General features: G+C 44.2%; 1 protein-coding gene across 1 annotated transcript; it reads left to right on the plus strand.

Annotated features, from left to right (window-relative positions):
* The first annotated feature begins 4 nt into the window (after positions 1 to 4).
* FN3KRP (fructosamine 3 kinase related protein) lies at positions 5 to 19,700 on the plus strand. Its single transcript, XM_074972152.1, has 6 exons — positions 5 to 214; positions 8,951 to 9,102; positions 15,337 to 15,428; positions 15,923 to 16,005; positions 16,526 to 16,648; positions 17,793 to 19,700. Exons 1-6 carry the CDS (start codon positions 74 to 76, stop codon positions 18,129 to 18,131), a joined length of 930 nt encoding a protein of 309 aa, XP_074828253.1. The 5' UTR covers positions 5 to 73; the 3' UTR covers positions 18,132 to 19,700.
* The last annotated feature ends 3,756 nt before the right edge of the window (positions 19,701 to 23,456 follow it).

The raw sequence follows: 23,456 nt of genomic DNA on the forward strand, positions 1-23,456 counted from the left end.
CTCCCTAGCGGCCGGGCTGCTCGGCGCGCGCGCCCCGCCCGCCCTGGCTCGTGCGGGCTGCCGGGGGAGCAGCATGGAGGCCGCGCTGAAGCGGGAGCTGGGCACCTCGGTGCTGCGGCCCACGGGCCACTCGGGCGGCGGCTGCATCAGCCAGGGCCAGAGCTACGACACCGACGGGGGCCGGGTCTATGTGAAGAGCAACTCCAAGGCGGGGGTTAGCGGCGGGCCCGGGGCTCCCCTGGGGGGGCGGGGGCCTGGGTTAGCGGCGGGCCCGGGACTCCCCTGGGGGCTGGGTTAGCGGCGAGCAATTGGGCAGAGTGGCAGGGGGTTTCACTCGGGGGCTTGCCTCCTCACTGGGAGCTAGGATGCTGGTAGCTCTTTAAGGGTAATGGGACTAATTGGAGGGCTGTTCGTGCTAAAAATGAGCTGGCTTCACCTCTCAGGATTGGATGGGGAGAGCATTGCATAGGCTCGGGTGTAAGAGTGAGTAGTTGTAGAGCTGTCTGTACCATCTAGGGCTGAGTGTAGGGGGTTGCTTAGGGTCAGCAAAATGCCTAGTAACTCCTGCTTGTGGAAATATTTCATCTGGAAGCCAATTACTGTAGATCTGAGACATTCCTCTTGATGGCAACGCTTTGCTTATACTGCATTTGGCTAGAGTTTGTCTGGGTACTTCTATAATAACTTGTATGTATGTGTCTTATAAGAAAGGCAAATAAATTCACTTATAAATGTAAAAAAACCTTCCTGTTTGAAGGACCGTGCTGGGTGGATGTTTGCTAGCCTAACTAAGAGCTGGTTTGGGGCATAGTTAGTCTTATGCCACATGCTTGGAGATACAGACTCTGTCTTCTGGGTGGGATGGAATTAAGTATTTATCTTCATTGATCGCTAGGGTGGGTGGCAAGGTCTGGTGGTCCTTGGGGTGAGCAGCTATATTTGTATCAGTCACCTCGCAATATCAGCTAGCCACAGACTGCAGCACAGTGGTATATTTAATGTCCTACAGGATAACATGGCAATGCTCGCTACAGATATTATTGTGCCCCATCACCTTACTACAAAGATTTGAAATAGACTGTTTTATCCTTTCTAATGTATTGGGGATGTAATAATAGAATTATAGAATGGGAAGGGACCTCGAGAGGTCATCTAGTCCAGTCCCCTGCACTCAAGGCAGGACTAAGTATTATCTAGACCATCCCTGACAGGTGTTTGTCCAACCTGCTCTTAAAAATCCCCAATGATGGAGATTCCACAACCTCCCTATGCAATTTATTCCACTGCTGAACCAGGAAGTTTTTCCTAATGTTCCTAATGTCCAACCTAAACCGCCCTTGCTGCAATTTAAGCCCATCGCTTCTTGTCCTATCCTCAGAGGTTAAGAAGAACATTTTTTCTCCCTCTTCCTTGTAACAACCTTTTATGTACTTGAAAATATGTCCCCTCTCAGCCTTCTCTTTTCCAGACTAAACAATCCCAATTTTTTCAGTCTTCCCTCATAGGTCATGTTTTCTAGACCTTTAATCATTTTTGTTGCTCTTCTCTGGACTTTCTCCAATTTGTCCACAACTTTCCTGAAATGTGGCGCCCAGAACTGGACACAATACTCCAGTTGAGGCCTAATCAGCACGGGGTAGAGTGGAAGAATTACTTCTCGTGACTTGCTTACAATAATCCTGGGTCCTGTACTATTCAGTATTTTTGGATAATGGAGCAAGAGTATGCTTATAACATTTGCAGATGACACCGAGCTGGGAGGGGTTGCAGGCTCTTTTGAGGACAGGATTAGAATTCAGAACAACCATGACAAATTAGAGAACTGTTCTGAAATCAACAAGATGAAATTCAGTACTTCACTTAGGAAGTAAAAATCAAATGCACAACGACAAAATGGGGAATAATTGGCTAGTACTGATGAAAAGGATCTGGGGGTTATAGTGGATCTCAAATTGAATAAGAGTCAACAATGATGCATTTGCAAAAAAGTCTAATATTCTTCTGGGCTGTATTAACAGGAGTGTCCTATGTAAGACAGCTGCACTTGGCATTGGTGAGACCTAAGCTGGAGTATCGTTTCCAGTTCTGGGTGCCACACTTTAGGGAAGATGTGGACAATTTGGACAGAGTCCAGGGGAGAACAAAAAAATTATAAAAGCTTTAGAAAACCTGATGTATGAGGAAAGGTTTAACAAAAAACAACCCACTTAGTCTTGAGAAAAGACCGAGGGGAACCTGATAACAATCTTCAAATATGTTAATGGCTGTTATTAAGCAGATAGATGGTGATTGATTGTTCTCCATGTCTGTTGAAGGTTGGACAAGGAGTAATCAGCTTAATCTGCAGCAAGGGAGATTTAGGTTCAATATGAGGAAAAACTTTCTAACTTCAAGGATAGTTAACTCTGGAATAGGCTTCCAAGGGAGGTTGTGGAATCCCAGTCTTTGGAAGCTTTTAAGAACAGGCTAAACACCTGTCATGGATGGTTTGGTCCTGCCTCAGCGCAAGGGGCTAGACTTGATGACTTTTCTAGGTCCCTTCCAGTCCTACATTTCTATGTTTCTGTGATTCTTTAGGATGTAAGTCAGTCTGCAACTGCCTGGACTTAGGAAGAAACTTCCCTTATGGAGCAGAGTTTTCCATAATTGTGTTTGATGGGGTTTCTTGCGTACTCCTTTTCAGTATCTGGTACAAGCCATTGTGTGAGACAGGATAGTGCATTAGATGGAACATTGGTCTTATACAGAATGGTAGTTCTGTGTTTCTGCTGGAAGTGAGGAAAATTATAACAGGAAGATATTCTAAGGGTACATTTCATTTAGGACCTAGGTGGAAGGAGAACAGTGGACACATGCAAGAAAGCAAGAAAGAACTATCTACCTGTAGTACAACAGCTTTGGGGGGAAAATCTGAAAGAAAGTGTCCACTATGTCTGTTCCCAGTCTTCCTACCTTTCCTGCTTGGTGGTATGAGCAGCAAGGTAACAATGTCACTCATAAAAAGAAAAGGAGCACTTGTGGCACCTTAGAGACTAACCAATTTATTTGAGCATGCTTATGCTCAAATAAATTGGTTAGTCTCTAAAGTGCCACAAGTACTCCTTTTCTTTTTGCGAATACAGACTAACACAGCTGCTACTCTGAAATGTCACTCATGTTGAGGTCCGAGCTGGAAAGGTGATGAAAGGGCTTGTTGTCTAGTAGTAGACTTAGAGCACCTAGTTGTGATGGCAACCTAGTACTTCCACTTGGGCCTCAGTTAATACATACAACACTCTGGCAATAATTTTTTCAGCACATTTGGGAGTGCTTGAAAGAACTAGGAGCAGGATGGTGCTGAGTAATAAAGGAGAGATGTTGCTTTAAACAAAAAAGTCAGAAGACCTGGATTAATTTGCTATTCAGTCGGCCACTGTTTTCTATGCTTTTGCATGTCTATAAATGCTGAGTGCTGATGAAAGCAAACGTCACCTGACTGTATTATAATGCTGTGCTGTGTACGCAGCAATGCACTATATCAGCAGTTCTATTATCAAGGTTTGTTTTTAGTTATTTACGCTATCAAAATTTGCAACTGGCTTAAGCCTGGCATAGTGTTTCAGGCAGAGATGCAATTTTATTTAACCAATTTAGGCATTTGTAAGTCATAAAGTATCAAACTCCTTAATAGATAATTCAAGAATTCTTGCTTGCCTCCAGTCTGGGGAGTTTGTACTCTATGCCCACTGCAGTTTGTCCTGTGACTTTAATTCCTGTATCTGGCCCCAAACTGTTCTGTTGCTATTTTATTCACTAGGCAGTTATATTTTATTAGTTTCATTAATGCTTATAGCATAGACTGCAGCTTCGCTGATGTCTACACTACGAAATTAGGTCGATTTTATAGAAGTCAATTTTTAGAAATCGATTTTATACAGTTCATTGCATATGTCCACACTAAGCGCATTAAGTCAGCGGCGTGCGTCCTCACTACTGTGGCTAGCATCGACTTATGGAGCGGTGCACTGTGGGTAGCTATCCCGCAGTCTCTGCTGCCCATTGGAATTCTGGGTGAAGCTCCCAGTGCCTGATGGGGCCAAAATATTGTCGAGAGTGATTTTGGGTACATGTCGTCAGTCGCCCCTCCCTCCGTGAAAGCAACGGCAGACAATCGTTTCACGCCTTTTTTCCGTGCAGACGCCATCCCACAGCAAGCATTGAGTCCGCTCAGCTCACCGTCACTGCGGCTGTTGTGTCCTGGGTGCTGCTGTCAGCAGATGTTGCAGTAGGTCTGGTAACTGTCGTCATCCACTGCTTCCACTGCAACTCTGCTCTCCTGCAGCTCGGGGGATCTGTTCTGGTCCACCTGGGTGCTGCTAACCGTCGTCATCCACCGCTTCCGCTGTAACTCTGCTCTCCTGCAGACGCCATACCACGGCAAGCATGGAGCCTGCTCAGTTTACAGTCACAGCTGCTGTTGTGAGCATTGTAAACACCTTGTGCATTATCCTGGAGTATATGCAGAACCCAGCTAAGAGACACCAGCACAAGGAGGATTTTGATGAGGACATGGACACAGATGTTCCTGAAAGCACGGGCTGTGGAAATTGGGACATCATGGCGGCAGTGGGACTGGTTGATACAGTGGAATGCCGATTCTGGGCCAGGCAAACAAGCACAGACTGGTGGGACCGCATAGTGTTGCAGGTCTGGGATGATTCACAGTGGCTGCGAAACTTTTGCATGCGTAAGGCCACTTTCCTGGAACTCTGTGAGTTGCTTTCCCCCACCCTGAAGCGCAGGAATACCAAGATGAGAGCTGCCCTGACAGGTGAGAAGCGAGTGGTGATAGCCCTGTGGAAGCTTGCAATGCCTGAATGCTACTGGTCAGTTGGGAATCAATTTGGAGTGGGCAAGTCTACTGTGGGAGCTGCTGTGATCCAAGTAGCCAATGCAATCACTGAGCTGCTGCTATCAAGGGTAGTGACTCTGGGAAATGTGCAGGTCATAGTGGATGGCTTCGCTGCAATGGGGTTCCCTAACTGTGGTGGGGCGACAGACGGAACGCATATCCCCATCTTGGCACCAGACCACCTTGCCAACCAGTACATAAACCGCAAGGGGTACTTTTCAATGTTGCTGCAAGCACTGGTGGATCACAAGGGACGTTTCACCAACATCAACGTGGGATGGCCGGGAAAGGTACATGACGCTCGCATATTTAGGAACTCCGGGCTGTTCGAGCAGCTGCAAGAAGGGACTTACTTCCCAGACGACAAAATTACTGTTGGGGATGTTGAAATGCCAATAGTTATCCTTGGGGACCCAGCCTACTCCTTGCTTCCATGGCTCATGAAGCCTTACACAGACAGCCTGGACAGTAGTAAGGAGCAGTTCAACTATAGGCTGAGCAAGTGCAGAATGGTGGAAGAATGTGCTGTTTGACATTTAAAAGCTCGCTGGCGCTGTTTGCTGTCTAGGTCAGACCTCAGCACAACCAACATTCCCATTGTTATTGCTGCTTGCTGTGTGCTCCATAATATCTGTGAGAGTAAGGGGGAGACATTTATGGCGGGGTGGGAGGTTGAGACAAATTGCCTGGCATCCGATTTTGAGCAGCCAGACACTCTTCTGTGATTAGAAGAGCACAGCTACGTGCGCTGCGCATCAGAGAGGCTTTGAAAACCAGTTTCCTGACTGGCCAGGCTACGGTGTGACCATTGTGTGTGTTTCTCTTTGCTTCGAACCCGCCCCCCTTGGTTGATTTTAATTTCCTGTAACCAAACACCCTTCCTCCCCTCTTGGAAATAAAGTAACTATTGTTTTGAAACCATGCATTCATTCTTTATTAATTTTTTTAAAAAGTGAGTTAACTGACAAGGTAGCCCGGGTGGGGTTGGGGAGGAGGGAAGGACAAGGCCACATTGCTTTTTGTAGCCACACTACAAATCAGAATGTTTGAATGACAGCCTTCTGTTGCTTGGGCCATCCTCTGGAGTGCAGTGGCTGGGTGCCTGGAGCCTTCCCCCCAGCATTCTTGGGCGTCTGGGTGAGGAGGATATGGAACTTGGGGAGGAGGTCAGGTGGTTATACAATGGATGCAGCGGGGATCTGTGCTTCTGTGGGCTTTCCTGCAGCTCCACCAGAAACTTCATCATGTTCGTTTTCTCCCCCATTAGCTTCCGCTCTTCGCGCTCCTGCCTCCGCTCTTCACGCTAACTTAATGCTTTCCTGGCCTCTAACACTGAATGCCTCCATGCATTAAGCTGTGCCCTATCACTGCGGGAGGACTGCATGAGCTCGGAAAACATGTCATCGCGAGTGTGGTTTTTTTCACCTTCTAATCTGCGATAACCTCAGGGATGGAGATGATCAGGGGAGCGTAGAAACATTTGCACCTGGGGGGGAGATAAAAAGGGAGAGTAAAATTTAAGATGATACATGTCTGAGAACAAAAGTGATACTCTTTCACAGTGAATCAAGCAGTTCACAGCGGACAGAACATGTGTTTTTTAGGCACAAGGTTGCATTTTGCCTTTTATATTGAGTGCCTGCTGGTATGGTGACACATCGCACGCTACTGGGCAACAGAATTCGGTTTCCAGGCAGCCATGGTAAGGCACAGGGTACGTGGGGTTGGCTTCTTACGCATAACATGTGAGAATGGTTTCAAACTGCAGCACCATCCTTTCCCATAGCAAGCAATGGGTTGGGTTTCACATTTAAAAGGAGGGGCTGCGGTTTCTGGGTAGATATGCAGCACACACCTCCCCCCACCCCACCGCGTGGCTATTCTCTGGGTTGATCCCTTCACCCCTCTCCCCACCAGGTGGCTATTCTCCAGGATGATCCCTTTTAGCCAAGCGAAAACAGCCCAGTATGAACGGGCTGTTCCCTTACAAAAATTTACTGTTTTACTGTTCCCTTACAAAAATTCCCCTATTTCAACCAGGTGACCATTAATGATATCGCTCTTCTGAGGCTAACACAGAAAGATATAGACCGAATGTTGCTTGAATGCAACCAAAACCCAGGACCATTCGCTGCCATGCTTTGTGCTGCATTGATTCCAGAATACGTGCTACTGGCTTGTCGTGGTAAAGTGTCCTACTGTGGAGGACAAAATAAGGCAGCCCTCCCCAGAAATCTTCTGCAAAGGCTTTCAGAGTACCTCCAGGAGAGCTTCATGGAGATGTCCCTGGAGGATTCCCACTCCATCCTCAGACATGTGAACAGACTTTTCCAGTAGCTGTACTGGCTGCAAATGCATCCCAGTTCTTCAGGGCAAATCAAACATTAAACGCTATTGCTTTTAAACCCTGTACTGTAGTTACAAATATTCACTCACCAGAGCTGCCTTCTCTGGCTTCAGGGTCGGGGATCCCGCCTTTGGAGGGTATTGGGTCCAGGGTGATGAAAAGGTCCTGGCTGCCGGGGAGAATGGATTCACTGCTTGTCTGCTGCGCATTCTCCTCCTCCTCCTCATCCGCAAAATCCTTCTCCCTGTTGCGTGAGACTCCCCCTTTGCAGGTGTCCACAGACAGTGGTGGGGTAGTGGTAGGGTCCCCCCCAGAATGCCATGCAGCTGATCATAGAAGCGGCATGTATGGGGGTCTGACCCGGAGTGCCCGTTTGCCTCCTTTGTCTTTTGGTAGGCTTGCCTGAGCTCCTTAACTTTCACGCGGCACTGCTGTGTGTCCCTGTTGTAGCCTCTCTCCATCATGCCCTGTGAGATTTTGGCAAATATATTCGCATTTCTTCTTTTTGCTCAGAGTTCTGCCTGCACAGATGCTTCTCCCCATACAGCAATCAGATCCAGTGTCTCCCTTTCAGTCCATGCTGGAGCTCGTTTGCGATCCTGGGGGGACTGCATGTCACTTGTGCTGCTGAGCTCGCCACGCTGATCAAACAGGAAATGAAATTCAAAAGTTCCCAGAGTTTTTCCTGTGTACCTGGCTAGTGCATCGGAGTTCAAAGTGCTGTCCAGAACGGTCACATTGGAGCACTCTGGGATAGCTCCCGGAGGCCAATACCATCGATTTGCGTCCGCACTACCCCAAATTCGACCCCACAAGGTCGATTTTAGCACTACTCCCCTTGCCAGGGAGGAGTACAGAAGTTGATTTTAAGAGCCCTTTAAGTCGACGGAACAGGATTGGTTGTGTGGACGCATCCATTTTAAAATCGACCTAATACGGCTAAATTCGACGTAACCCGTAGTGTAGAACAGGGCTAAGAGACCTTTTGTCCAATCCTTTCTCTCCTTGATAGTATTTACTTATGTGATTAGTCCCATTGAAGTCAATGGAGAGTAAGTACTACTCAACATGTATGGCATTGGAAGAATCAGGCCCTAAAGTTGTAACTTGAATAGATTCTCATTTGAAAGAACATCACAGCTGCAGGTTAGCCACAAAGTCATTCATTATATTTCTGCTGAGAACATAAACTTAAGGGATGGCAGCAGTTATTTTGATATTTGTAGCTAGACTTTTAGGTAGACTATTGATTTTATGCAAAACTACACAGAATACCAACATGTAACACTGTCCTTTTAATGTATCTATTGATGATGTTTGTATCCATTTTTCTACTCAGATGCTGCACATCACGTTAATACAGTATTTTTGTCAGCAGTATGCATGTGAACTCTGTTCCATGAATGGAGATGGAGCCTGTTACCCAGGCCTTGATTGTTGAGTTACCTGCCTGACCCTACAAAATGCTAGAAGCTACGCTGCTTCTATAGGGGCAGGTTTATGGATAGGAACTTCTGCAATTCTGAAATTTATTGTCAGGTCTATAGGTCAGACTTAGCAGTGTAGGTATCACAACTCTGGACCACTGGTATCTTGTACCCGCTCTAGCAAAAAACACACTACTGTCTGTTTAAAATGTTTACTTGGGGAAAGACCTTCATTTAGCCATAAGAGCATTCAAGGGGAGTGACTTTTTCCTTTGTATTTGACAGGCCAGAAGAATGTTTGAGGGAGAAATGGAAAGTTTATCAGCCATCCTGGAAACACAGACAGTAAAGGTGCCCAAACCCATCAAAGTTATAGACGTGCCAGGAGGCAGCACTCTATTTGTGATGGAGCATTTGGAAATGAGGAGTCTTAACAGGTAAATTTTAATTGTGTCATTGCTTCTTGCTGTGACCAGAAATTTAGATTTAAGGGAAACCATTTAAATTACTTGTTTTGGGGATGAAAATTCATTTTGATATGTTGGGTTTTTTTTGCTAGATCTGGAAAGGAGGGGAAGCTGCACGCTGTATACGATGCCCTTTAGTATCTCCCAATACTTTTAAACCATGAATCAATCATAAACTGAAGAGAAGCTCCAGTTATTGGGAAGAGACAGATGATAGTTACGAGAGATTCAACTATTAGAAACATGGGTAGCTGGGTTTGCGAGAGAAACATATGGTGACTTGCCTGCCTTGTGCAAAGGTTACGGATCTCTCAAGACATCTAGATAGACTTATGTGTAGTGCTGGGAAGAAGCCGGTGGTCATGGTACATGTAGGTACCAGTGATATAGGGAAAGATAGGAGAGAGGTCCTGGAGGCCAAATTTAGGCTGCTAGGTAAGAGATTGAAGTCCAGGACCTCCAAGGTAGCATTCTCTGAAATGCTTCCAGTTCCACGTGCAGGGCCAGTTAGACAGGCAGAACTGCAGGGTCTCAATGTGTGGATGAGACGATGGTGTAGGGAGGAGGGGTTTAGATTTATTAGGACCTGGGGAAACTTTTGGGAAAGGGGGAGCCTATACAGAAAGAAAGGGTTCCACCTTAACCAAAATGGAACCAGATTGCTGGCACTTATAATTAAAAAGGTCATAGAGCATTTTTAAAACTAAGGGGTGGGGGAAAGCTGACAGATGCGGAAGAGCACATGGTTCGGACAGATACATCCCTTAGGGGAGGATCCATTAATGGAAATTCTCTACCTCCTAGTAAGGAGGAGAGGATGGAAGATGATAAAATTCGGGTAGGATCTGATGAGAAACAGTCTAACGAAAAAGAGTCCCATTCAATTACATCATGTAATGGCAGACAGCTAAAAAGTGGCAAGTTTTTTAAATGCATATATGCAAATGCTAGAAGTCTAAATAATAAGATGGGTGAACTAGAGTGCCTCATATTAAATGAGAATATTGATATAATAGGCATCACAGAAACTTGGTGGAATGAGGATAATCAATGGGATACAGTAATACCAGGGTACAAAATATATCGGAAGGACAGAACAAGTTGTGCTGGTGGGGGAGTGGCACTATATGTGAAAGAAAGCGTAGAATCAAATGAAGTAAAAATCTTAAGTGAACTAAACTGTACCATAGAATCTCTATGGATAGTAATTCCATGTTCTAATAATAAGAATTTAGCAGTAGGGATATATTACTGACCACCTGACCAGGATGGTGATAGTGACTGTGAAATGCTCAGGGAGATTAGAGAGGCTATAAAAATAAAAAAAAATAATAATGGGGGATTTCAACTATCCCCGTATTGACTGGGTACATGTCACCTCAGGATGGGATGCAGAGATAAAGTTTCTTGACACCTTAATTGACTGCTTCTTGGAGCAGCTAGTCCTGGAACCCACAAGAGGAGAGGGAATTCTTGATTTAGTCCTAAGTGCAGCAGAGGATCTTGTCCAAGAGTTTAAAATAGCTGGACCGCTTGGTAATAGTAACCATAATATAATTAAATTTAATATCTCTGTGGCAAGGAAAACACTATAATGGCCCAACACTGTAGCATTTAATTTCAGAAAGGTGACTACACAAGGAAGTTATGAAACAGAAATTAAAAGGTACTGTGCCAAAAGTGAAATCCCTGCAAGCTGCATGGAAACTTTTTAAAGACTCCATAATAGAGGCTCAACTTAAATGTATACCCCAAATTAAAAAAACATAGTAAGAGAACCAAAAAAGTGCCACCCCATGGCTAAACAACAAAGTAAAAGAAGCAGTGAGAGACAAAAAGGCAACCTTTAAAAAGTGGAAGTTAAATTCCTAGTGAGGAAAAGAGAAAGGAGCATAAACTCTGGCAAATGAAGTGTAAAAATATAATTAGGAAGGCCAAAAAAGAATTTGAAGAACAACTAGCCAAAGACTCAAAAAGTAATAGCAAAATTTTTTTTAAGTACATCAGAAGCAGGAAGTCTGCTTAACAACCAGTGGGGCCACTGGACGATTGAGTGGCTAAAGGAGAACTCAAGGAAGATAAGGCCATTGTGGAGAAAGTAATTGAATTCTTTGCATCACTCTTCGTGGCTGAGGATACGAGGGAGATTCCCAAACCTGAGCCATTCTTTTTAGGGGACAAATCTGAGGAAATGTCCCAGATTGAGGTGTCATTAGAGGAGGCTTTGGAACAAATTGATAAACTAAACAATAAATCACCAGGATTAGATTGTATTCACCCAAGAGTTCTGAAGGAACTCAAATGTGAAATTGCAGAACTACTAACAGTAGTTTGTAACCTATCATTTAAATCAGCTTCAATACCAAATGACTGGAGGATAGGTAATGTGACTCCAATTTTTTAAAAGGGCTCCAGAGGTGATCCTGGCTATTACAGACCAGTAAGCCTGACTTCAGTACTGGGCAAACTGGTTGAAACTATAGTAAAGAACAAAATTGTCAGACATATAGATGAACATAATTTGTTGTGGGAAAGTCAACATGCTTTTTGTAGAGGAAAATCATGGCTCAGCAATCTACTAGAATTTGAGGGGGTCAAGAAGCATGTGGACACGGGGGATCCAGTGGATATAGTGTACTTAGATTTTCAGAAAGCCTTTGACAAGGTCCCTCACCAAAGCCTCTTAAGCAAAGAAAGCGATCATGGGATAAGAGGAAAGGTCCTCATGGATTGGTAGCTGGTTAAAAGATAGGAAACAAAGGGTAGGAATAAATGGTCAGTTTTCAGAATGGACAGAGGTAAATAGTGGTGTCTTCCAGGGGTCTGTACTGGGACCAGGCCTATTCAACGTATTCATAAATGATGTGGAAAAAGGGGTGAACAGTGAGGTGGCAAAATTTGAAGATGATACAAAACTACTCAATATAGTTAGGTCCCAAGCAGACTGCAAAGAGCTACAAAAGGATCTCACAAAACTGGGTGACCGGGCAATTAAAATGGCAGATGAATGCAAAGTAATGCACATTGGAAAACATAATCCCCACTATACATATAAAATGATGGGGTCTAAACTAGCTGTTACCACTTATGAAAGAGATCTTGGCGTCATTGTGGATAGTTCTCTGAAAACATCCACTCAATGTGCAGCAGCAGTAAAAAAAACGAACAGAATGTTGGGAATCATTAGGAAAGGGATTGATAATAAGACAGAAAATACCATATTGCCTCTATATAAATCCATGGTATGCCCACATCTTGAATATTGCGTGCAGATGTGGTCGCCCGATCTCAAAAAAATATATATTGGAATTGGGAAAGGTTCAGAAAAGGGCAACAAAAATTATTAGGTGTATGGAACGGTTGCCATAGGAGGAGAGATTAATAAGACTGGGTCTTTTCAGCTTGGAAAAGAGAAGACTAAGGGGGGATATGATTGAGGTCTATAAAATCATGACTGGTTTGGAGAAAGTAAATAAGGAAGTGTTATTTACTCCTTCTCATAACAGAAGAACTAGGGGTCACCCAGTGAAATTAATAGGCAGCAGGTTTAAAACTAACAACAGGAAGCATTTCTTCACACAATGCACAGTCAACCTGTGGAACTCTTTGCCAGAGGATGTTGTGAAGGCAAGGACTATAACAGGGTTAAAAAAAGAACTAGATAAGTTCATGGAGGATAGGTCCATCAGGGGCTATTAGCCAGGATGGGCAGGGATGGTGTCCCTAGCCTATGTTTGGCAGAAGCTGGGAATGGGCGATAGAGAGTAGATCACTTGATGATTACCTGTTCTGTTCATTCCCTCTGGGGCACCTGGCATTGGTCACTGTCGGAAGACGGGATACTGAGCTAGATGGACCTTTGGTCTGACCCAGTATGGCTGTTCTTATGAAGACTTCGCAGTAAGAATTGTGGGAGTTAGGGAAAAAAACTCTGAGATCATCTTACCATGTGATTCTTACCTTTGTGGGAAATGAAGCTCTATTTATTGTTTCTTATATAGCACAGGAGTGGTGTACGTTGCACTTCCAAATAGATAAAGATGAAGTTTGTGTCCTGAATATTGATAGCTTAAAATCTGAGGGCCTGATTGTCCCCTTCCCTGGAGGAAAACCCACTATGGAGGTTGTTCCTCAGTTGTTCCATCAGGGAGCTGAGTTGCCCCCTCCTCACCTCTCTGGGCTTCTGCAGCTGGCTTAGAGAGCCTATCAAGTAGCAGGGCTGCAGAAATGTAATAGTGTTTGATTGCGCTACGGGTCCTCCTTGATCTGTGCTGGGCTCAGGAGATAGACATGCATGTCTGCTCAGTTTGCCCACTCCTCCTCTTGCCCCCTCCTATCTTGCGGATGCTCAGATTGATGAGGAGCCCACCGTGAGGTCCAGGGAATAAAAGGGATCCTGCTGCAAAGGTGGCTGAACTCCCTTTCTGTGACAGTTGGGCAGAGATGAGCATGAATATGACCTTGATGTACTCATTTCAGAGGTGTGATCAGGCCCCATGTTAGAATAGGAACAACAGGAAGAGATGACAATGCACTGAATTCAGGGAGATATTGTGGCAGGTGAAGACTGAGTGAGCATAAGGTAATGTGGGAGGCTAGTATCTTGAGTATTACATGGTAGGCTTCTATCTTGTGGGAGGAGTTGCAAAATTTTCAAGAGAATAAGAGCTTGTACTTGGAAAAAGTCTAAGCATGGAGGGTTAGAATGAGAGGGCAGGGGAGACGGATATGAGCTCAGAAGTCAAGAGGAGCAAATTCACATGGAGTTTTAAGTGGAGGGATAACTTTTAATTCTGATTGGAGATGGATAGGAAGCCAGTGATGGTGCTACAGGAGTCTTGGTCTTGTTTCCTTGAGGGTGAGAGCAGTCTAGCTTTTGCGTTCTGGTCTCTGACTTTGAGAGAGTAGAGGTCTTGGAGAGCCATAAAATTGCAATAGATGAGGTATGAAATGATTAAAAGAATAGACACTTTAGCAGAGGTAGAGCCCAGGAAAGGGTGAATCCAACTTATCCTCTGCCTCTAGAATGTAGCTGGAGGTGCAAAAACTAATAGGCTGTATGATGCATGATGTTCTCAGGCTGATTATTAAATGTACAGGCCTCATGTAGAGCTAATACATAGCAGAAATGTTGTATTGCAGTAATTACTTTGTATTAGGGTTTCTCTCACTTTCATTTCAATGTCACATTGTGAGAAATAGCCATTGTGTCCTAATAAATGCAATTTTCAGAACATTTTGGTCTTAAGCTTTTTTTCCCTCCTCAAAAAGATGTCTTTGTAGAACAGGGGTCTCAAAACACACGGCCCGCCAGGTTATTTTCTGCAGCCCGTGAGCTCCCCATGGCACCCCCACCCCTCCCAGCATTTACCTAGAGCAGCTCCAGCCTGGGGCGCACTGGGGGCAGGGCGGGCTCCCTGCCTGCCCTGCCCCTGCGCGGCTCCGGGAAGCAGCTGGGGCCTGGGGGAGGGGGGGAACAGGGGTCTGTGTGTTGCCCTGGCCGCTCCTCCAGGTACCTCCCCTGAAGCTCCCATTGGCTGCGGTTCCCCATTCCCGGCCAATGGGAGCTTCGGGGGAGGTACCTGGAGGAGCGGCCAGGGCAACACACAGACCCCTGTTCCCCCCCTCCCCCAGGTCCAGCCACTTCCCAGAGTGGCACGGGGCAGGGCAGGCAGGCTGGGAGCCCGCCCTGCCTTCAGTGCGCGCCGGGCTGGACCCGCGCCCCGAATCCTTCCTGCAGCCGAACCCTCTGCCCTGAGCCCCCTGCTGCACCCCACACCCCTCCTGCACCCCGACCCCCTGCCCTGAGCCGCCTGCCCCATCCTGCACCCCGACCCCCTGCACCTGAGCCCCCTGATGCACCCTGCACCCCTCCTACATCCCCTGGGGGCAAGAAGGGGGCGGAGTTGGTGTGGGGATTTCAGGGAAGGGGTTGGAATGGGGGAAGGGGCAGGGTGGGAAGAGGCGGGGGAGGGGTGGGGCCTCACAGAAGGGGTGGAGTGGGGGTGGAAGTGGGGCAGCCCTTGGACTAAGGTACTAGTCCTCATGTGGCCCTTGTGGTCATTTGAGTTTGAGACCCCTGTTGTAAAGCATGTGTAAAAGTTCTCAGCAAAGTACATGAGTAATTCCCTGCATATCAGGATGAGAATTCACTGCTTACTATATGCTTCAGTGATGCTAAAAGAACTTATTTTGGTTTCTTAGGCATTCAGCAAAGCTTGGGACACAGTTGGCTGATCTCCACCTTCACAACCAGAAACTTGGAGAGAAGTTGAAGAAAGAGGGGAATACTGTTGGTACAGTACATAGTTGTCTGTAAATTTAATGACCTTAAGCTAGTTAACAGATAACCTGTAAAACAGGCAGTTGCTAAAATGATTTTGTTATTTCAGGAACATCTATTTGGCTCCAATAACACTGTCATGCAAATAAACTTGGAACAAATTTTTTTTAGTATTTGAAACAAGATTCAAAAATAGCAAAAAGCTCTTTATCTCTTTCGTGGGCAAAATATTTCTTAGACTTGCTGTCCCCACTATTTATTCCAGATTGTTACCTACAAAAGCTTTGTTTCAAAGGAGAGATATCATCAGATGATGTGATTAAGATTAAAATTTAAACATTTTCAATCATGTCCTAAAGTTAACTGAAGGCAGTTTAATAAAGATACCGCAGTGTAAGCTGTCTGCTACCAGCAAACTACTGTATCTCCATCTGATCTAAAGCCTACGTACACTGAACATGCTTACAATCTTTGTAATCAATCTTTTTATTTTTTTTGGTTTGCAAGGTAAAAGTGAGGGGCAAACAGACATCCAGTTTGTGGATCGATTTGGCTTCCATACAGTCACCTGTTGTGGCTATCTCCCACAAGTAGGTTCTGCTTAAGTCTTGGAACTTATTTAACCTATTGACACTTCTGTTGTTTTACGTTCTTAGGAATTTAAATGTAACACTTTAAGACTTTGCTGCACATTTTTCTAATTGTGGAAGAGCAAATGCTTCGATTGTAGGAGATGAGTTTTTGCTTTGGTTTGGAAAACATAAAGGGCCAAGATTATTTTGGATGTAGCTCCATTGATTTCAGTGGAGTTACACGAGGAATTAATATGTTCTAGATAGCTTGGAAAGCAACAGCCCAAGACAGGGTTTGGAGCTACATTGGGTAACTGTGATCTCTCTGCTGTTGCTTTTATTCAGTGAAATGAGATTTTAAAGAAGACTTGAACCTTTCCTGAACACTGGCTAAAATAGACAACTGAAATAGTAACACCTTGCACTAGACAGACATCAAGACACAAATTGTTTTATTTCCTAAAAGACTATATTTAAAAAATGCTGCCCTGTGTTATGCTATGTGTCCAGTGCCTAACCTCTGATCCTGCTTTTCCAGGTGAATGACTGGCAGAATGACTGGGTGAGTTTCTATGCCAGGCAGCGAATCCAGCCCCAGATGGATATGATTGAAAAGAATTCAGGAGACAGGGAGGCAAGAGAACTTTGGGCACAGCTTCAGGTAGAAGAGCTCCCTGTGACTCTTAATTTATTGATAGCTAGGTGGGGTTAGTTGGTTTTTCTTTTAATAAAGAAATTAGGTCCAACCTTCTGTTGGCATGTTCTAGGATTTTGTGAGAAAGGAACATACATACCCAAAGACTCTACAACACCCTTTATGTGGAGGTAGAATGGCTTCATGCAGTGCTCCCCAATGCTATACTCTAAAGCAAATCCTTATAGGCTAGTCCTTTGGGTAGTGCTTTGCATTGCCAGTCCAGAGATCTTAGTTCAAGTTCATATCTCTTGTTCTCTGGAATGGGAGTGGTACATGCTCACTACCTGAAACACATGTAGGGGAATGCCATGGGTTACTCAACAGCATCACCATTTCACATATGGGTTGCATTCATCTTTTTGAGTGGATGCTCTTTTAGTTATTTTCTCACTATTTTGTGGAACATGTCATAAGAACAGCCATACTGGGTCAGTTCAAAGGTCCATCTAATCCAGTATCCCGTCTTCCGACAGTAGGCAATGCCAGGTGCCCCAGAGGGAATGAACAGAACAGGGAATCATCAAGTGATCCATCCCCTGTCACCCATTCCCAGCTTCTGGCAAACAGAGGGTAGGGACACCGTCCTCTACTCATGGATAATAGGTTTCTTACCCCTTCTTCCAGTGGAACAGTATCTTTGAATTTGTTTGCAAATGGCTAAATTTGGAGTACTAAGTGAATGTTGAACTTTGGACTTTTTATAACACTGAAAAGTGATTACGACACATACTGAAGTTAGGAAGAAGTGACAAAAATGCAAGATGAAATCTCTAACAGAGACATTCCCCTGTATTGCAGGCTTGGGGATGGGATATACGATTGGATGACTATGGTCTTCAACCACTAATATCTATGATTCAGTAAAAGTAGAATCCATGTTGATCCCCCTCTGAAGTTTTTTATTTTAAATGTCAAAAGGTGCCAGTCTGTTTTGACTGGCAGTTAACCAGCTAATTTTTAAGAATGTTGAATTCATATTTCATAACCTTTATGTGTGTGCATGCTACTCTGATGATTTCAACATCTGCTGTCTGAAGTAACACTCACCCTAGCATTCCTCATCTTGAGGCATCTCACTGGTAACTCTTGCTTTCTTTTCCCTCCCCAGCTGAAGATACCCAGTTTGTTCTGTGACATGGAGATCGTTCCTGCTCTCCTTCATGGGGATCTGTGGGGAGGAAATGTAGCTGAGGATGACTCTGGCCCCATTATTTTTGACCCTGCTTCCTTCTATGGTCATTCAGAATATGAACTTGCGATAGCTGGGATGTTTGGTGGCTTCAGCAACTCTTTTTACTCTGCTTACCACAGTAAAATCCCCAAAGCTCCAGGGTTTGAGAAACGACTCAAACTCTACCAGCTTTTCCACTATATGAACCACTGGAACCATTTTGGATCAGGGTACAGAGGGTCTTCTCTAAACATCATGAGAAACCTGGTAAAATGACTTCACCCTCAAGCAGAGTATCTCCCCCCCCACACTTAGGAAAACTTCTTGGTGAGGCAACTACAATAATATTAAAACAGATACTTTGACCCTCTCCCTCTTTGCACGCTAAAGATATAGAATCGGAGAGTCCTGCTGAATCCCAACTGTGGCATTTTCCATCCCTTTAAGATATAATCACTTGTTGCAGGAATAATTTGTTAGTTTGCTATCCAAGGAGGTGCTAATTCCAGGGTTACATGAAAGAACTTGCAGGGTCAGGGTAGTGTTGAACAATTCTGTTTTGGTAGATTGAATCAGAGAAGAAAACTTGAGTGTAAATGACTTGGAAGAGGTCCTCTGATAGAGACCAATTGTGCCACATATTGCTAAATGTTTGCACTTGAACATTGACTCAAAAATCAACACAAAAAGCTTGGTGAAATGGAAGGATGGCCTTTCCTTACATACCAGTGCAAATGGCTGAAGGAGTTGCTCATTGGGACTTTTCCTTCTGGTTGCTTGTTCGGCCAAATTCTTTTCAGCCATGCATTTCTAGGTACAGGTACCAAAGCAATAGCATGTTAACATGAAATCCTGAAAGGAATAAAAAATGATCAGAACAATTTTAATATGGTTCAAATGGGTGGAGTCCTCTGCCCATCCTGTTACATAGCACTGTGTCCAGACTTCTCAAATGTTTCATGTTTTGTGTGACACCATGTGTTTGGGCTTTGTTGGCACATTCCCAGGCAGTCCCGTATCTGCTAGTCAACCAGCTTCTGGCTAGAGCCTATTCAGAGCTGATACCATCCTGCTTTTTGAATGGAGCTGTTGTCTGATAGGGTTTCCTTTCCTGCTGGATGTCTTCAGGCAGGGCTGGCTGCATGTACGCTTCCTTGGGGGAGATACTGCTGACTGGCACACACAACTGACGATCATTTTTGTGGTTGCCACATAATTTGGCCATTAGTTCAGTACCATCAGATCAGTGGGTGGTTTCCACATAAGTTGTCCAGAATTCACACTGCAGGAGCCAGGATGTGTCTTTTTGTATTTCCGAGAGCCCCATAAACTGCACTACTTAGCTGTTGGCACTAGGCATTCAAGACCAAGGGAAGTCAAAATTGGACTGTGGATGCATGTAAGAGCACCTCACCACTTAATACCTGTGTCACTAAAATTTCTTCAAAGAATTAATGCAGGAAAACATTAGGTTGCAGGATAGTAAAACTGTTCCCTGTGTGCTTGCAGGACAGTAAAACTAAAACAATAGCTCTGCTGTCTAGCTGTGGGCTTCTAGTGATGTTTCGACAAAAGGACACCAGGTAGGTGAGAGAGATGCATGATTCCGTACATGCATGTTAAGCATATGGGAGTGATTTTTATTTAACTAAAATGTTTTTCACTGGATTTAAGTTGGTACTCTGATCTGCTGAATTTCTCTGACCGCTGGTTTTGCAGTGAGTACTGATATGAATTTTGGTGACTACTATTAGAATATTTCGCCTCCCCCTAATCCTAGTAGTAGTTTCACTGGCTATTAATTGTTGGCTGAAAAAAAACGCCAAACCTTGCTTGGCAGCAAAGGTTTTTCCTCATCTCCTGCTGTTTAAATAAAATATTAGTTTCCTAATTGATTATTGTTGTCTGTCTCTTGTCTGTATGAATAGCTTTCGGCTTACTTTCACAACTGGGAAGCTGCTCTAAACTGCTGGAGAATAGGAAGGTCCTATATCCTTCCCAATAAAAACCTGGTGTGATGGTTCTTGGGGCACCCAGGACAGTGACTTATCGTGTTACCTCCTTCCACCAGCATTGAGGTAGTCTTGCATTTGCCAAGGTGGGTGTCAGCTTCCTAACACCACCAGCTCTATCATTCAGGCCCTTTCCTGTGGGCCTTGCGTTACAGGCTGGCACACCCCAGTCTCTGAGTTTCTTTGAAGTGTTCCCCTGTGCTATGCAGTCCCTGACACTGGTTACTCACAAAAATCACAGATCCTCTGCCCCCAAAGGTGCAGTGTACCCCAGCTTTACCTTATACACTGTTCCTGTATAGCGCACCACACTTGTAATGACACAGAAAGAGGTTTATTTACGATAGAGATTCTGCTAGAAACAAGAGGGAATGATGGAAACACATTGTTACAATACAAAACAAAAGAATAAAACATGAACCTGGGTCTATACTTACTAACTGTTAAACCCCCTTTCCTATCGAATAAAGTAGATTCTGTCCCCCTACTCCCAGTTCAGTCTGTTACAGAACTGGCTGGCTTCATGGCAGCCAGGATCCAATTTTCAAGATGTCTCTCCTCAATAAAAGGATCAAGAGTGCCCCCCCCTGCTTCTCAAGATGTGTCTCCTCAATAAAAGGATCAAGAGTGCCCCCCCCCATGTACTGAAAGAGGCTTTTGTCTTTATTCATAGGCAGGGTGATCGTTGGTTATAATTTTTCTTTTTTTACCCCCAAGTAGTTTTGATTGTTTGCGGTTGCCTCTGAGGGTTTTCCATTTAAAATCTTGGGATGGAGCAAAGCTAGAAAGTTGGTTCTGGCTACCCAGGGTAGGGTGACAACTCCTTCCTGCTTGAATGGGCCATCACAGAGACATTATTCCCTGGTGACTAACTTTTATTTCAAGTCCATAAAGCATACTTTCAGTATATTATTACTCCATTATTACCTGTACATAGATTTCACAACGATTATGAATCTTGACACGCTGTGAGCTTTCTGTGGATATCTTACACATTACTCTTTGTGGATAAATATCCTGCAAGATGTGGTTGGTGTAGTGAGTTTGTCAGGTCTGAGGTGGTATTTTCACAGAATGGGACCCTTTGCCAAGGATTCTGTGTCACACCCAGATCCTGCTTTCTTACTCAAGGACAAAACTCCCATTGACTTCAGTTGGAGCTGAAGTAAGCTCAAAGACGGCATATTTGTGGAGTCTGTCACTGAATAAATTAACCTAGATACAGTGTAGCTGCGGGAGTGCCTGTCCATGTTGCCAGACGGTGCAAGTGGCATTGCCCTGTTTGTTTCTAAGGGGGTAATGTTGTCAATCTGTTACTCCAGCTGGCTTACAACATCCACGCAAACTTAATGGTTGCTTCCTGGGTAGTGGTGGGGGCAGTAATGATGATTGTTAGGCAGTGGCCAATGTGGCTGGAGCCCTCACTGTTCACTTCCAGACTCTCATGTTAAGGGTCATATTATTTCTGGGTGTTGTCTGGACTCCACTGCAATGCATTTCTAACCTGAGCACTCTTTAACTGTTCATTTTGTTTACAAATCTCTTCAGTAAATTGGGACTTTAAAAAAAAAAAAAAAAGTGTCTCAAACTGATAGCCTGCAACCAGAAGGTCAACTCTGATCTGAAAACAATGACAGATTTTGGATCGGTCACTTTCCAGAGCAATAAATCTCTCCAGAGATGGTAGCCCTCCCACACGCAACAGAATTTTAGAAAAAATGATTATACTGTGTGTGGGCACTGAACAAAGATTGCAAGTATAAATGGAGATTGAGCAAATAGAAATAACCATGTTGAAAGCAATAACAATTTCCTAGCATTTGGTTAATTTTTTTAATCTACATTCTGCTATAGTTAAGGACCACAGTCTGTTATACAAGAATATACATGACATGCAAAGTGGCATCAGACTCTGCTGTACCACCAATCTTTGGGTGCAGTGCTTCCTTCACCCAATAAGTGACCGCAGAGTCTCAAAGGGTGGCTAGGGTCTCTTCTGGAGAGAGGCAGCCAGTGAATTTTCTTAGGAATTGCTATATCCTATAAGGTGAAAAAATGTTAAGCATTATCAGATATTTTCTTCCCCAATGTGTAATTCTACATTACTGTTTTATGACTGTCCTCTCTCTTGTCCTCTCTTACTACCCCACCCCCCATGTGCCTAAGTTCTCCTATCTCCCTCCTACATGCCTGATCAATGTCCTGCTCCCTGTATGCTCCACCCATGTTTCCCTCAGCCTTTCTGTAGTCTGACACTCGGGAGCCTGGCTCATTTTGCCTGTACCCTCACTCTGGTAAAGGCAAAATGGTTCTACACCCCGACTTCTGGGGCTCCTGTTTCTAATCAGTTCCCTTGCCTACTTTGCTGAGCAGCTGGAGGCAGAAAATCAGTTGAGATGTATGAGTGTTGCTCTTTATACTGGTACACTTTAAAATAACTCTCTTATCTTTTTGCATCCACTCTCCATCATTTTTATTTATTTATTTATTTTTAAAGTAGAAGTCGCTTCTTAGCAAGGTCACCACCCCCACAGAATCAGCATTTCTAGGACAAGTCATCTTGGAAATTCAATAAGAAAAGTTTTTATTTTTTTAAAAAGAACTCCAAGTAAATTTTCAAAAAAACAAAATTTAAAATGAACTTTTTGAATTAAACTTCCTAGAACAATTCCACCCTGGGGTGAGATGCAATCTGCACAATTGCAGAAAGATTAGCTTCTCTAGGAGGAAGTTATGGTGGAGGAATGAAGGCTGGGCTTATAAAGGGGAGCTGGTTTCAACCATTAATGTGAACCAGTTATTGAACCTTCATAGTAAGACCAAGAGCCTGAATATCAAGTAAAACATTTCCTGTCTGGAAACAAATTTCAAAGGAGGGTGTGTTAGGCAGGAACAGACTGAAAAAATGAATAATGAGGGGTGTTATTATTTATTTATAATGGGGTAACATGTAAGATCCCCAGTCAAGAACAGGACCCCAGTTTGCTCGATGCTATACAAAGACACAAAACAAATCCCCCAAAGAGTTTATAATGTAAGTACATGATGAGACACCAGGTGGATACAGATAAACTGATGGTGGAGTGCAAGAAATAAATGAGATGCTAATTTAAAAAGTTATGAATCTGTGGTTAATGCATTCTCTGACTGCTTTTAATGCTGTTTAATACCCAATTCCCATGTGCATAATGATTAGTGTAGCAAAAAGTATACAGCTGCTGTAAATGAGCATGCACCCTATCTTCAGTTTAACATAGTTACTAAAAAAAGAGAAAACACTTCCAGGACCTGCCAAGTCTGCCTAACAAACAATCATCTGGGCCTCCAGGATTACATGCTCCTCAGGTTACAGACTGCTATCCCTTCGTGTTAATAAGTGCAAAAAGGGTGAAATGTGTTCTGCGGACTACAGCTGTGATGGTGGAGTATATATATATCTATACATAAGGTGTCTTAAAAATAGGCCTATGGTTTTGAATGTCAGGCTGAGATGCCCCATTACTGACGTGTCCACATTGTGGAGTCATGCAGGGACCCTGGCAAACAGATGCATGAAAAGCTTGTGGGCAGTGGGATGGCTTTTAACTGT

Source organism: Natator depressus, chromosome 14, assembly GCF_965152275.1.
Source record: "Natator depressus isolate rNatDep1 chromosome 14, rNatDep2.hap1, whole genome shotgun sequence".
NCBI classification, from domain to species: domain Eukaryota; kingdom Metazoa; phylum Chordata; order Testudines; family Cheloniidae; genus Natator; species Natator depressus.

Coding starts and splice junctions, on each gene's coding strand:
- FN3KRP (XM_074972152.1), top strand. CDS start 74: ATGGAGGCCGCGCTGAAGCGGGAGCTGGGCACCTCGGTGCTGCGGCCC. Junction 215..8,950: donor AGAGCAACTCCAAGGCGGGG/GTTAGCGGCGGG, acceptor TGTATTTGACAG/GCCAGAAGAATGTTTGAGGG. Junction 16,006..16,525: donor GTTGTGGCTATCTCCCACAA/GTAGGTTCTGCT, acceptor CTGCTTTTCCAG/GTGAATGACTGGCAGAATGA.